The sequence below is a fragment of the Musca domestica genome, unplaced genomic scaffold, assembly GCF_030504385.1.
Source record: "Musca domestica strain aabys unplaced genomic scaffold, Musca_domestica.polishedcontigs.V.1.1 55, whole genome shotgun sequence".
Taxonomy (NCBI): Eukaryota; Metazoa; Arthropoda; class Insecta; order Diptera; family Muscidae; genus Musca; species Musca domestica.
In genome coordinates, this window is record NW_026712355.1 from 1,340,280 (window position 1) to 1,355,694 (window position 15,415).

Sequence of the window (15,415 nt, forward strand, 5' to 3'; positions counted from 1 at the left end):
CTGGTCCCACCTAAAGCAATCGCTAGGAAGTTGTTAATATATATTCGTAATGTATACTATATTTTGCAAACTATAGCATTTAAATACAAAATTGTTTCCAGATTAACCCATATCCACCCTTAGGAGGATATAAATGCCACCCAGCTGACCAAAAGAAAATGCAATAAATAGCCAAAATTGTTGCATCAAAAAAGCAAGTATAAAGGCAATTGGTGTTGAAAAATATGTGTTCATTTACATTGGTGACCTTCTGCAAGGAAATATTAATGTCAAATTATAAGGAAAAGGGACGGCAGGATTGGCATTCATGTATGAAATGTCTATGTATAGACTTTAAGCTTCTTACGCAATCACACCTTTACTGTGCGGCTTGTTCATGGGACGAAAATGTAAACATAGCTTTAAATTTTGAACTTGTCATAGCGACCATTTAAATCATCTGCACTGAAAATTTTGGCTTACGCAACCACACCTTTCTGTGCGAATTGTTCATAGGACATATATGTAAACATAGCTTCAAATTTTGAAATTGTCATAACGGCAATTTTAATCATTTCCTTTGATGTTATCCTGTGTCATCTGACAATCACTGAAAATGATAGCTCGGCTCGCAAAGCGACGCCATTTTGCCGACAACTTTGAGGTTGGCAACACCCGACAGATGCAAAAAAAAAGTGTATACATAAGAAGCGGAAAAATCTTTATTTTGTAGGAAAAAATTGAAAGTATTTTATTAAATCGTGGTTCAAAGAGAAAAAGTAATGCTTATCAGGTCAGAAATTCATCTCAGTAAAAACATTCAATAAAAGTCGCGTAAATATCAGTCAATAAATCTATAAAAGCTGCCGCAACGTCGTCGGCTGGTTGGGCATTCATAGAAGAAGCTTAGAAAAAATTGTGTGTAGATCTTAAAAGCAAAGAAAAATTATTATGGAGGCTCCTACAACAGTCGATACGGCACCTATAACTGGTGGTGTGGCTCCCACACGTGGACGCGGCGGTATGCGTGGTTCATTTGAACGGGGTCGTGGCAGGGGTATGGGTAGGGGTCAATTTTCCGGCATGGGAGGACCCGGGGGTTTCTCAACCCGAGGTGGTTATGGAGCACGTGGAGGCGGTATGGGTGGCGCACCGATGGGCTATCCACCACGTGGAGGTTTCGCTCCAAGAGGAGCGCCACCAATGCGCGGAGCACCTGGTATGGGTGGTCCAGGCGGATATTCTGGCAGGGGTGGTTTTCAGGGGGCACCCCGAGGTGGACCACCAATGCGAGGAACCGGTAGAATGCCAATGTACAACCAACGTAAGTATACACTTTTAAGACACATGAAAACTACTGATGTGATTAGAAACATTTTTGGACGCTGCAGAGCCGAAACAACACACCGGTGTGGATAACAATAAAACTATCTCACCGGTGCAAGCATCTGCTAACAATCAAGTTGTTGCCATAAAGGAAGATAATACAGCTGCTGCAACAGAGGTTGCTGCAACTGCGGCAGCACAAGAAGCGGATCCCAATGCCGTGGTGACTGCTTCGACAGCGCCGTTGGTTAGTAGTAAGCCACCATTAATGGGTACATCACCAAATTATCGCGGTCGTGGTCGAGGTGGCCCAAGAGGTGGTGGTCGTGGAGCATATAATCCACATAATGGTAGCGCCGGTGGTATGATGTCCATGCATGGTGGTGCTCCTATGCAAGAGCATGGCGGTATGGTGCGACGTGGTGGTCCACCAAGAGGACGTGGTGCGTACCAGGGTGCTGGTATGACACGTCCCCCACTGCACCAACAACCGCATGCATCTAACTCACAGGCAGCACCAATGTCACTGAAACGCGGCGCTCCTGGTGGCCCACCAGGACCCAAGCGTGGTCGTTATGAATCCGGACCATATTCCCAGAGAGCTCCTGCGCCAAAATATCATCAACCTCCACATATGACACAACAACCAGCAGCAAATTATGGTGTGGCACATCAACCTGCTCCACCACCACCACAAAGGTAAGAGAGAAATTGCAAGTTGTTCAACAAAATGGGAGAAATGTTAATATTTTTTTTTTGTAATTGCAGCCACCATGGTTACCCACCGCATGTTGCCACACAAACAATGGATCCTTATGCCCAGTCGTATGCTGCACCACAAGCACAGACAACATATAATGGTTATGCACAGACATCAACTTATCCTCCGGCACCAACGCATGCAGCCACACACCAGGCCAACAGTGGCTATACAAGTGCTGAATATGATCAAAGTCAATATCAAGGATACAGGTAAGGGAAAAATTATATGGTTTTTCTTTTTAACAATTGTGAAAGGTGCATTCATTTGATTTTAATCGAAAGCATAAACACTTTGCAAAATATGCACATTTATATAACTTTCTTCCACGAAGCGATTTCATTACACTTTGTATTGTATGGCTTTATTGTAAAATTGTAGTTGTTCTATAATTTGTATATGAAGATCTATCTAATATATAATTTGTTGTTTTTTTTTTTTCAAGTTCAACATACGGCCAACAAGATACCCGCTATCAAACATATGGTCAAGATTATACTCAACAGTATGGAGCGCCTGCTGTTGATTATAACACATCTCAGGCAGATTACTCTCAACACGCGCAGCAAACATATGATGAACGCGCTTATGCTGGCTATGGTAAGTACCATTCAATTTTTTCTTTCTTTGCTTGAATATAAAAAAATAGAAATTACTTTCCACAAGATTTTTCATGCTAATAAGCAATAAGGGAATTAGTAGTTCAAAATCAATCTAACATTTGTTAAGTTAGGTTCGGAAGGTTCTATCTTGATTTATCAAAAAGAAAGTTATCCATAGATGGCTTCCTAAGTAAGGCTTTAGGTATCTTATGGTTTATGTCCTAACTTGTTGGCTTCTATTTTTTTTTTTTTTTTGATGACCATAAGTGAATTTTCGTTAATCTCGGGAAAGGAGTTTTAGGAAACCCTCAGAGAACTGTCCAATCATTCTAATATTCGGGTTGTAGAATTTATTTTCCGAGACAGCAGTGGTTGCCTTCATCGGTCCAACCCTATCGATCTTAAAAAAGGCGTACTTAAAAACCGCTGTTAGAATGTCACTTATTTAAAGCATTTGATGCTGTCAATTATTTCTGGCCGTTAGATAATGAATTATATGTGTGCCAGTGGAATTCTAGATCAAGAAATTCGAGCCGAGTAGCCAAAGTGTAGTCATATATCTAGAGCTGTTTAATACCCAACATTCTACAATGTTAAGCCATCCAATCTGAATAGATATCGCTGCTTTTGAGGATTATTATTCGAAATCATTTGTCAAATATTTTCAATTCGGACACAAATCCCCCTCATTTTAAGAAGTAAGAGTAGATGCTATAATTTGGCATGCATGTTTCGATGCCATAATGACCTTTTTTTCGGAGAGAACATTAAAAAATCAGAGAATTAATATATTATAGTAATTTTTTATTTTTGGTATATATCCCATTTGAAAGATTTGCAATTGAGGTTAAAGTCAGGTATACCATTTTTATTATACCCTCCACCACAGTATGGAAGGTATGTTAAGTTTGTTATTCCGTTTGTAACACCTCGAAATATACATTTTAGACCCCATATGTTCTTGATCAGCATAAAATTCTATGTCGAATTAGCTATGTCCGTTCGTTTGTCGAAATCACTCTCCGAACGAAATGAAGTAGGTGGATAAAATTTTATTCAAATGTATATTATGTCTGCAGGACTTACGGTATTGAAAATGGGCCATGTAGGCCCACGTTTTGGTATAACACCCCCCATATAACGGCACCTCCCGATATTCGGTATTTTAATGATTTTAGCGACATTATTCACCGGAATTGTTTCAAATTTGGTACTTAAAGCTCGTAATGGATACTACAGCCTATGACAGAAAATTGTCCGTGCAGGTCCACGCTTTCGTATAGCCCCCATATAACGGCACCTCCCGATATTCTGTTTTTTGATTATTTTAGGGGCATTATTCATCGGAATTGCTTCAAATTTTGTATTTGAAGTTCGTAATGGATACTACAGCCAATGACAGAAAATTGTCTGTGCTGGTCCACGTCTTCGTATAGCCCCCATATAACAGTACCTCCCGATATTCGGTATTTTGATGATTTTGGCGACATTAATTACCGAAATGGTTTTAAATTTGGTATTTGAAGTTCGTAATGTATACTACAGCCTAAGACTGAAAATTGTCTGTACAGGTATAGCCCCCTCATATAATGGTACAATGTACAGGTATAGCCCCCTCATATAATGGTACCTCCCTATAATCGATATTTTTGCTATATTATTCACCGATTTTTTTTTTTCAAGTTTCGCATTTAGCTATTGTAATGGCTTATGACAAAAGTTGCTTATGCAGGTCCACGTCGTCTTATATAGACCCTAAAATAACGGATACATTCGGTATTTTTAAGATTTTAACAACGGATTTTATTTTATTTTTTGAAAATTGCCAAATTAGTTTCAAATGGTGGAGGGTATTCAAAGTTCGGCCCTGCCGAATTTACTGCTTTTTTATTTTTTTGTTGTGGAAAGTAAAATACTTTATACCTGTCTTTATTTACCATTTACCAATATCAAAACATTTTTAGTTTTAAGAAAAGCAAAAATAAAATTTAAGCAAACTAACACAATTATTATTTTTATTGTAAATATAAAAAAACTTTCCTCCTGTGTTTCGGTCATAACAAAAAAAAAACCAAAAATTGTATCTCTCTTCCAACAAAACACAGACACGCAGTCATATCAGCAGAGTTATTCAAATGCGGGCTATTATTAAGTCAAAAGTCAAATGATGTTTATAAACAAAAACAAATTAAAAATAATAATAATAAGATACAACGCTATTATTCTCAACACTAAATACGCTGTGCGTGCCGATGATACAACAACACAACATAATACCACATGATAGTGAATGCTGCAAACCAACCAAACGACCAACCAACCAATCAATCAGCCAATCAACCATCAACTATGAAAATATATATTAACAAAATATATATAAATATGAAAGAAAAATCATTGAGTAATGCCAAAAACAAAAAAAAAAAAACAAAAATAATTATAACCCCCCTTATATATAATAATAGTCGTCGGTCGCCGTTCAATGCATTGGTGGAGCGTCGTCCTCATTGTGTCGGCTATGATGGTACGTGTCTCTACGTCTGTTCATCGTCTGTTGCAACATGCATGATCTTAAAAGCGCTAAATGAAATAATTTCATTTCTTATATTTTTAAAATCATTAAAAAAAATATAACAACAAAGATCTTATATAAAATATTAGAGATTAGTAGTATAATATGTACTATCTATCCATCAACACAAGATGATGATGATAATTGATATATTATTATATATTATGTGTAACACTTATTATACAAGTGATGATGATATGATGATCCCCCAATAATTCTAATCCCTTAAAAATCACTTAATTCAAAATGTAAGCTTAAAAGTGTCCAAATTATATTTTCTTATTTAGAAATTTAAAAAAATTACCAACCAAATCAACACCATTTGTGGATGTGTTGTTATTGGTAACCATAATAATATTGTTTTAAAATTTAACCATAGAACGTAATTTTTTGATGATGGACAAAGCAGTAACTCCTGCACTCAGTCGATAAAAAGAAAATAATAATTGTTTTTTTTTTTCTTCGCCTATATATTCTGTAAGAATTTGTAATTTTTTTTTTTACTAAATTGACTATTTTCTTTTCCCCCGATGCTATCCTCCTTAAACTTGTCGTTTTATTTCCTATTCAAACACTTGGCAATGCAATACTAAATCTATTTACTCTATTCTTTACTTCCAACATAAATGTTTGTATTTTATTTTGACACTAATAAAAAACTATATATAAATAATAATAATAATAAGAGATTATTGTTTCACAATTAAATGAGAAGAAAAAAATTAAAAATTTTTCTTTGTATATTTTTTAAGTTAAAAATCAAAACAGTTTTATTGTTTTATTTAGCCCAAACCCAGACCTATCCTATGCATACACAATTATCACCCTGCCCAAACAACAATTATTGCATTATAATCTGAAATGTAATACAATGTGTGTGTGTCTGCGCATAGAAACATAAAGATTTTATTTTGAAATAAGAAATTTTCTTTAATAAGATTTTTTTTTAATTTTGAGTTGTATTTCGAAAATGATGGCCTGTTTTGGATATGACAATGCGAAAGTAAACTCGAAAGAAAAATACCCATTTCTTTAATTTAAAAAATCTCCTGTAGTGCGATTCTCAACTCATTCTCTAAGTTACGAGAAAAATCGGCTACTTTTAAACCCAAATGTTTGATATTAAAAATAAGTTAAGGTTAGCCAAAATTTGCATGTACCGGTAGGCACTTTGATTTACCCATAATTTCCTTTATTACCGAAATTATAAGCATTTTAATTTTATCGACTTTTGTTGGTAACTCAAAAAACAAACAAAAAATGAGTTAGAGGATTTCACTACTGGAATTTGGGTTTTTTAATTCGAGTTCACTTCCGTATCGTCCTGGACAAACAGGGCCTTAATATTTAAAAGATGGACTATCATAGAAAATGTATTTTAATTGGTTTAATGTAATTGTAACAACTTTTATTTAATTTCAAAATCTTTTTGAGTTAAAATTGAAAGAGAAAAATATATATGATCCGTACCAAAGCAATATTTTATTCGGATTTCATTAAGGATTGAAGGAGTTCGGAGATAAAGTGCATTAAAATTACCAAGCAACATTTTCCTTATCTGAAATGGATCGAAATCAAAGCCAAGTTCTTCCGAGGGTCCCCTACATGCCGCTCTTCATTGACGTTTTTTGTGAATATATTGAGTAGCAGATTTGTGTGGAGGTTGCAGCTCTGCCAACTTCCAAGAGAAGATGCGTTCTGTACCCAACTGTGGTGGATATAGAGCATGTCAGAAATTAAAATCGTTCTGACAAAATTGGTATACGGCCATTGTTTATTTGGAAGTACTAAGAGTTTCCCTCGTCGCTCCTGGGTGATCCCTGCCAATACAGTTTATTACTCAAATATTGTCTGATTGTTTCCGGCGACTAAATCAAAAGTCATGTGTCTCACTAAAAACGACAAGTCAAAAATGCAACAAAGTCAAATGCCATAATTTTGACATTTTTTTAATTTTTTTTTAATGAAAGCAAAAAATTTCGGAAATAGCTTCAAATTTTAGAATAAGTTTAGATTTGTTCGAATTGGTCATCTTTGGCACGAATTATGACCTTCAAACGGCCAATGAAACCGTCACACGCTGCCCGAATGTTGCTCAGCGGTATTTTGTTCCATTCTCGGCGAAGCGCTTAACTGAGGTGATCGACAATTTGGTATTTTTACTGCCAACCTTGCTTTCTAAAATACTCCAGACACAATAGTCCAACGGATTGGTATCCGGAGATTTTGGTGGTCATTGTGCGCTGGAAATGAAGCGAGGAAACTCATTTTGTAACCCTTCTTGGGTGGCGCGTGCTGAGTGCGATGGTGTTGAGTCCTGTTGGAATGTCCAAGGTCTGCGGCCAAAATGTTTGCGTGCCCAAGGCTTTAATACACCCTCTAGAATATTTTCGCGATAAAATGCGGTATTTATTCTGATGCCACGGTCGATTAATACGAGCGGTGGCCAACCGAAGATGCATATTTTCAGCTGACCTCTCTTTCAAGTAAACACCATCATTTTGTTTGTTTACAAACTGCTGAACAACGAATGTTTTCTCATCGGAGAAAACCGAATTCGTCATTTTACCACTTTTGGCCAAGCGAAGCAACTCTTTAGCTCTTTTGAGTCTATTTTCTTTCTGTTGCGGCGTAAGTTGCACTATTTGAAATTTCAATGGCTTTACCCCGAGCTCAGTTTTCAATATTTGCCGAATGGAATATTGCGATATGTTCAGCTCACGAGCCATTTTTCGGCCACTACGACGCGGGTTTCGATCAAGTCGCTTCTTTACTTTTCGCATCATTTATGCTGATGTTTCTGTTTTCCTCCGTCCTAGCAGTATCATGGTACTAGACTCAAAAGATTTATTCACATTTAAATGCTGGAGTGCTCTAACGATAGTCTCTTGTGGTTTTCAAGTCAAATATAAAGAAATCACACCATGACGCTTGAATTCCATCACGAATAACTTTTTTTCTGGGAAATTCTCGCCAAAATGCTTTGAAATGAAGGACATTTCTCATGTTTGGAATCCCCAAAAAAACAAAAAATAAATAAATAAATAAAAAAAAAAAAAAACATTTTTCTTCAAACCAAATAATAATCATTTGAAATTTCCATTGATAGTCCCTCTTTTAGGTATTTCTTTTCATAACCACAACACTTCCAAAAAATATTTTCTTAATAAAAATAAGTTAAATAGCATATACATTTGCTAATTAAAAATAATAAAACAAAAACAGAAGTCCAAGGTTTAGTTTATAAGCAAAAATAATTATCTTAAATATATTTTTTGCAGATAAAAAAAGAGATGATAAGAGGGTATGTGCGTAATTACAACGTGAACGAATGTTTAATTATGATACAGAAAATTAATCATTTAATAATAATAATAATATTTAAATATTACACATTTGCTTTATATTTTAAAATTTATCATCAAAGATAATAATAAAATAAAATTACAATATGACAAAAAAAAAAAACTAAAGTTTAAAACAAAACCCAAAACATACAGAATTTTATTGAACGAAGAATGCAATGCATATGAAGTATATTTACAATGCAAAAGGCAAATGCAAAAATGAAACAACTATTTTGAAAACTAATGAGACTGTGATAAGTGAACAAAAACCTAAAAAACAACAAAAAAAATATTATGGGCTTAAGAACAATACCAAACCAAGGAAAAAAAATTACTACTGAAACTATTCAAAACAAGGTACAAATGAATGAAACAAACATTTACTTCTATTATGTGATATTAATCAAATAATCTTAAAATACAATACCAAAAAGACTGAAGAAGAACTTTTACAATATCATCTATCTCAACTAAATGAAAACATTAATTTTTTATTTTTTACCTTTTTTATACATTTATTTATTACGTGGTAAAAAAAAATATTTAATATAAATAGCAAACGTTCACTACGAAACAAACAAAATGACAAAAATAATTATAAATTAAAATTTGAACGAAAAAACAAAGAAGTGCAATATTTTAATTTAAATTTTTTATTTTTATATATTTTATTTACTTGTTTTTATTATTTAAGTTTGTAATGAAAAAATATTCCATTTAAAATAATTTGATCACGGCCATCAACTGTTACCAAAAAGAAAAAGAAAATTCTAAAACGTATTTGTAAATGGAAGCAAAACGGAATATTTTCAAAGGAGACCAATGTGATATCCTGATATATATTTTAATATGAGTAAAATACAAACAAAATGGTTTATCTTCAATGCAAGCAATGATACGATGTGTGGTATATTTGAGTGTTTTTAATTTATACATCAATTTAAAAAAATATTTCAAAACATTTAAAACAGCATTGATAGCTCAGAAAACTAAGAAACTAAATTAAAATTAATCACAATATTTTTTAATGTTCAAAAAAAAACTTAAATTTTTTTAAAAAAAAAACTTGAATTTATTTGTTGTGGAAACAAAAATAATTTGTTCATAACCCTTAGTTAGTGTTTTATATTTTTTATATACTGAGGATCGATCCATCTATTTAGCTGTGTGAGGGAATCAAACAGAAAAACCCATATGCTATATATGTAAACATAAATATTTATAATCAAAATTACAATTTAATGTATTGTTACAAAACAAGAAATCAATTCATTTGATACGGCCAAAACGTACCTCATTGAAATAACGGTTTCAAACCCTAGGTCTCTTTGGACCAAATTCGTTTTAGAATATTTGGAGTCGATCTAGCGATGTGCATCTGTCTGGCTGGCTGGCTGCGCACGCTAACTCTCGAAGGGAGTATCCGCTTTGATCCAAACTTGGTACATCGTAATATTATTGTCAAACTTAGATCGAGACATAATTTCAACATTTCCAAAAAAAAAAATAAATAAATAGTAATAATTTACTGCACACAAAGGATAATCCGATTTTGCTCCAACTTTGCAAATCCTAATATTTGCATCAGTGCTAGATCAAGTGCGAAAATGGACAATATTGGTCCACTCCATCCAGTACCTTCCCCACAAAGGGTCAAAATTTGGAATAATTATAACTTTTATAAAATGTGATGCAAGTGTCCGATTGTCTTCAAATTATATACATATCACAATATTTTTATTAACCCAAGGTCTGATCAACTCCTTCTGGTAACTCCCCCAAAAAACGTCGAAATTTTCAAAAAAAAAAAATATTTTCTGCACAGAAAGAGAAACGACAATCCGATCCTGCTCCCACTTTGCTAATCCTAATATTTGCGTCAGTTCTAGATCAGGTGCGAAAATGAACAGTATCGGTCCACTCCATCAAGCACACCTCCCCCACAAAGGGTCAAAATATTGAACAATTACAACTCTTATAAAATGTGATGCAATTGTTTAAAAATTTCACACATCCCAATATTTTTATAAACTTAAGGTCTGGTGTTAAGATGGAATTCATCGGTTCATTTTTATGCCAACCCCTTCTGGTACCTCACCCAAAAAGGGTCACAATTTCCAATACTTTTATCTGACATAACTTGCGGAACAAATCAGCGATTCTTTACAACTTGCTATATCTATGCTATATACGTAATTTATCGAAATTTATGATTTCGCATACAATTGGACAAAATTCGCACATATCTCATATAAAGTATAGGAAGTAGTCGACATAATCCAAATCTGGCACGTTGTAATATTTATATCAGTCTTAGGTCAGAAACGAATTGGTCAATATTGGCTAACTGCTTCGGAACGTCCCCCATAAAGGGTGAATAGTTTGAATAATCATAACTTAAGGCTTGGTTCTTAAATTATTGAATTTGACCACATTGCGTCCCCTCTAATATCATTAAAGATTGATTGATTGATTGAAAGTTAGGAGATATTTTCAACACAAAGTAATGCTGAAATTATGCTTCTTTAACATTCCTTAGCATTGAACTGCAATATATATTTCGCAACAAAAATTATAAAAATATTCCTTAATTTTTTTATCCTACGAAATATCTCAAATTATTATATAATAAGCTATAAGAATTATGCAATTACGTGATAAATATCGATTGATCTATGCATGCAATACAACAAAAAAGGTACATATAAGATAATCTGAGTGATAGGTAAGTTTATTTATTAAAAAAAATAATAATAATAAAATCAGGTGCTTATATACGTAACGTGTACATAATATAAAGTGGCCCCTAATGATAATATTTTAAACTCGAATCCAAAAAAAAAACTACTAGACTGCAAAATGTATATTTTTTCGAAAATAATTTTATATACATCGTCATAAAATGCAAACGACAACATATCGAATATGAATGAATGCCAAACAAGTACATTTACACTAAGTGAAACTATAATTTATGGTGATATTAATTAATGATAACAAAAAAAAGTAAAAATATTGCAAAGAAATCATATTGATTTATACTATTTAAACATTTAATAAATCTTTTTATTTGCTTTTATATTTTAATGAAAAAGAAAGCTTGACAATTTCTGTTTTAAGAAAATTATTTTTTCTGTTTCTGTTTTAAGAAAATTATTTTTTTTTTGGATTTTATTAAAAACATTATAAAATTTATTTTTTTTAAACTATGATATTGTTGATTTTACAACAACGAATTCTACAATTTAGATTTATTAAAAAACTGCCAAAGAATCCTTACAAAAAAAAAGATCGAAAGTCCATTTATAAACCATTTATAATTCATTGAAGGATACAAAACAGTTGTTATCAAAAACAAAGTTTTATAAAAACAGTGGTAAGTTGCACGAATAATGAAAGAAATATACATATAAACAAAATTTTATATTTTTTTTTTAAAATATAAAAAAAAAGAAAAAATAATTAATGCTGAGGTAATAACAACAGAAAATAAGGATCGGAAACCTAGCACAAAGAAGAAAACCAAAAAAATATTTTATACATTTTTATTTGCTTTTATGTTTTAATGAAAAAAGCTTGAGTATTTTAATTTATATCGAAATTTGTTAATTTCTCTTTTTGTTTAAAGAAAATATAGCATTTTTGTAAAATGTTATTAAAAAACACAATACGATTTATTTTTTTAAACTCTGATTTTATAAATCCTAACTTTGTTGATTGTACACAAACCCCGTCCCAAAAAGTACAATTTAATTTTTTTAATACAAATGACTCCTTACAAAATATTGAAAAATACCAAAAGTTAAAAATACTTTCAAAACATTATAAACCCGATTATATAATTAATTGAAGGGTACATACAAAACAGAAGTTACCAAAACAAAGTTTTATACACACAGAGTGGTAAGTTTGCAGCAACAATAATTGACATAGAAATCTATAAAAAACTAAAAAAAAAACAGCAATACTTATTTATTAAAAAAAATAAATAAAAACAATAATTTATATTTACCTAAAAATATATATAATATAATCATATATACTACTGATCTGATTGTTCTATTTCAGCTAAATTATATAAGAACAAATTACATGATGATAGCTACAGCTGGCTATTACTGCCACTACTACTACTGTTACAACAACTACTAACACCTATCTGCATTTGGTAATGAATAAAACCAACAAAAAAATGATTTCAATAGGAGGGTGTCGTATTTTCTTTAAATTAAAATTAAAATATTAAAGAATTCCAGTTTAAATATAAACGTTTGTCTTGACGGTTTTATCTTACATCTTCTGTCGGAAAGTTTTCTTGCCCGCAAAATGAACCAAAATACAAATTTTTAATTATGGGATTTTCAATCTGGGATCAAAACGTAAACCAATAAATTTGACCCATAACCAAACTCTTTAATGAACTTTAAATTTAATATTAAGTTTGTCATTCCGTTTGTAACACCTCGAAATATACATTTTTTAATGGATTATGTAGGTTCACGTTTTGTATAGCCACCATATAATGGCACCTTTGGTGATTTAAGCGAAATTATTCACCGGTTCGTTATGGATACTACAGTCTATGACAGAAAATTGTCTGTGCATTGTAGCCCCCATATATCGGTACCTCCCTATATTCGGTATTTTGATGATTTTAGCAACATTATTCACCGAATTATTTTTTTGAGTTTCGCATTTCAATATTGTAATGGCTTATGATAAAAGTTGTCTGTGCAGGTCCACGTCGTCGCATAGACCCTAATATAATGGGTACGGGTAAAATAATTTACTGCACAGAACGAGAAAGGAAAATCCGATTTTGCTCCAACCTTGCAAATCCTAATATTTGTATCAGTGCTAGGTCAGGTGTGAAAATGGACAATATCGGTTCACTCCATCAAGTGCCTCCCCCATAAAGGGTCAAAATGTTGAATAACTCTTATAAAATGTGATGTAAGTGTCCGATTGTCTTCAAATTGCACATATCACAATATTTTTATTAACACTAGGTATGGTGTGAAGATGGAATGTATCGCTCCAGTTACTTCTAGTAACTCCCCCCTACAAAGGGTAACATCATGGAAAATTATATCTATATATAGATATAGATTTAAAAAAAAATTATTTGCCAAATTATAATAAAATCGGTTCAGATTTGGATATAGCTCCCATACACATTTTCAGCCGATTTTATGTATTTGATACACCAAACACGCTATGCATATCTAATTTTAATGAAATTTGGAATGTTTAACGGAATTTGAAACAAAAATAAATTTGTCAAATTATATTAAAATCGGTTCAGATTTGGATATAGCTCCCATTATCGGCCGATTCGTTATATTTCTCGATTTGCAATGAAATCTGGAAATTTTGAATGCATATAAAAGCAAAAGAGGCAGCGATGTGCACCGGGTTCAGCTAGTCTCTTATAAAATGGGATATAAGAGTCCCAAATGCGAAATGATATTCAATCCTTTTCAAAATTGACAAATCCCTTATATTTCTACTTAAACAAGATCTGATACATATATGGGATTTATTGGTACACTTCTTCTGCTACCTCCCTCCACAAGAGATCAAAATTTTAAATAATTACAAGTCTTATAACATGCGGAACAAGTCAGCGATTTGCTCCAAACTTCGTGTATCACCATATTTCTATTTTCCACGGATCCAATATAAATATGGGATATGAAGAACCACTACAAAAATTCAACATTTTCCTACAAAAATTCAAAAACGTCATATAAAATGAAGGGAATTAATCGATATAGTCCAACCCTGGCACGTAGTCCTAATATTTATATCTGAGTTAGGCCAGATGCGAAGTGGACAATATTGGTCCACTACTCATAAACGGCCCAAATTTTGAATAATCATAATGCAAGTCAAAATATATTTCATAAACCGACATAGGCTGTGAGGGTATACATCTGTCGTCAAAACCGGTTGACACTTTATGATTTTTTTTGAAAAATTTAATTTGCTTTTAAATAAATCCCTTATTGAAATCATTTTAATCGAAAAAAAGAAAAAATCTGGAGACAAAGATCATATGGAAACATATCCATGAAACAATAAATTAGAAATTTTGATTTTTTTATTATAATTTTTATTATTACGTTTATATGCCTTTTTGTTGTTTTATTTTTTGAAATTATATTTACAACATGAAAATTAAAATAAAAATAAACAGTAATTTGAAAAAAATATTAAACACTAATTTGAAATACCTTTATAATTTTTACAAATTAAAAAAATAAATAAAGAAAACTTAAGTTTAATTACAAATTCACTGCCCAGAAAAAAATGAAATTTTAAACGAATTTTTTTTCTTAAATGAAAAGAAGAACCACTTTCTTTATTCAATAAGTATTAGTGAAGAGGAGACAAAAATAGTTTGAATCAACAGTATAGGTATCTACAAAGGCAAAAGAGACATATTAAGAAAACATACACAAGAAAATATTGCTGCCAAGTCAAAATCTAAAACAAAATTAATCCAAATAACTAAAAAACAAACAAGTGCCAGGATATTCATATGGCAAATGGAAAAATATATATAAAAAAGTCAACCCTAAATGCAAATGAATGCATAAAAGCAAACTTTTTTTGTTTATAATATTTTACTTATTTGTTAATCACACTTTCAATAAATTGATTACATTTTACATTCCTTTTGTCCTTATTTTTTATATGTTGTTATTTTCTAATATTTATTTTGTTTTGATTGTTATAAACGTTATTTTTTTAGTTTGAAAAGAAGAATAGAAAAAAACTGTGATAATCTCATCAAATAAATACAAATTTTGTTTTATACAGCGAA

At 31.9% G+C, this 15,415-nt stretch overlaps 1 protein-coding gene across 2 annotated transcripts; it reads left to right on the forward strand.

Annotated features, from left to right (window-relative positions):
• The first annotated feature begins 643 nt into the window (after positions 1 to 643).
• LOC131805402 (collagen alpha-1(I) chain-like) lies at positions 644 to 15,415 on the forward strand. Of its 2 annotated transcripts, none has more exons than XM_059128532.1 (5): positions 644 to 1,303; positions 1,350 to 2,004; positions 2,074 to 2,277; positions 2,511 to 2,665; positions 4,773 to 15,415. In XM_059128532.1, exons 1-5 carry the CDS (start codon positions 931 to 933, stop codon positions 4,817 to 4,819), a joined length of 1,434 nt encoding a protein of 477 aa, XP_058984515.1. In that variant the 5' UTR covers positions 644 to 930; the 3' UTR covers positions 4,820 to 15,415. The 2 variants fall into 2 exon arrangements, with proteins under 2 accessions (XP_058984515.1, XP_058984516.1); XM_059128533.1 differs by having other exon boundaries at positions 645 to 1,303; positions 1,371 to 2,004.

Bases quoted from the DNA above. Each gene is read 5' to 3' on its own strand.
- LOC131805402 (XM_059128532.1), top strand. From the start codon at position 931: ATGGAGGCTCCTACAACAGTCGATACGGCACCTATAACTGGTGGTGTG. The intron at 1,304-1,349 runs GTAAGTATACAC...TGATGTGATTAG, and splicing joins AATGCCAATGTACAACCAAC to AAACATTTTTGGACGCTGCA. The intron at 2,005-2,073 runs GTAAGAGAGAAA...TTGTAATTGCAG, and splicing joins GCTCCACCACCACCACAAAG to CCACCATGGTTACCCACCGC.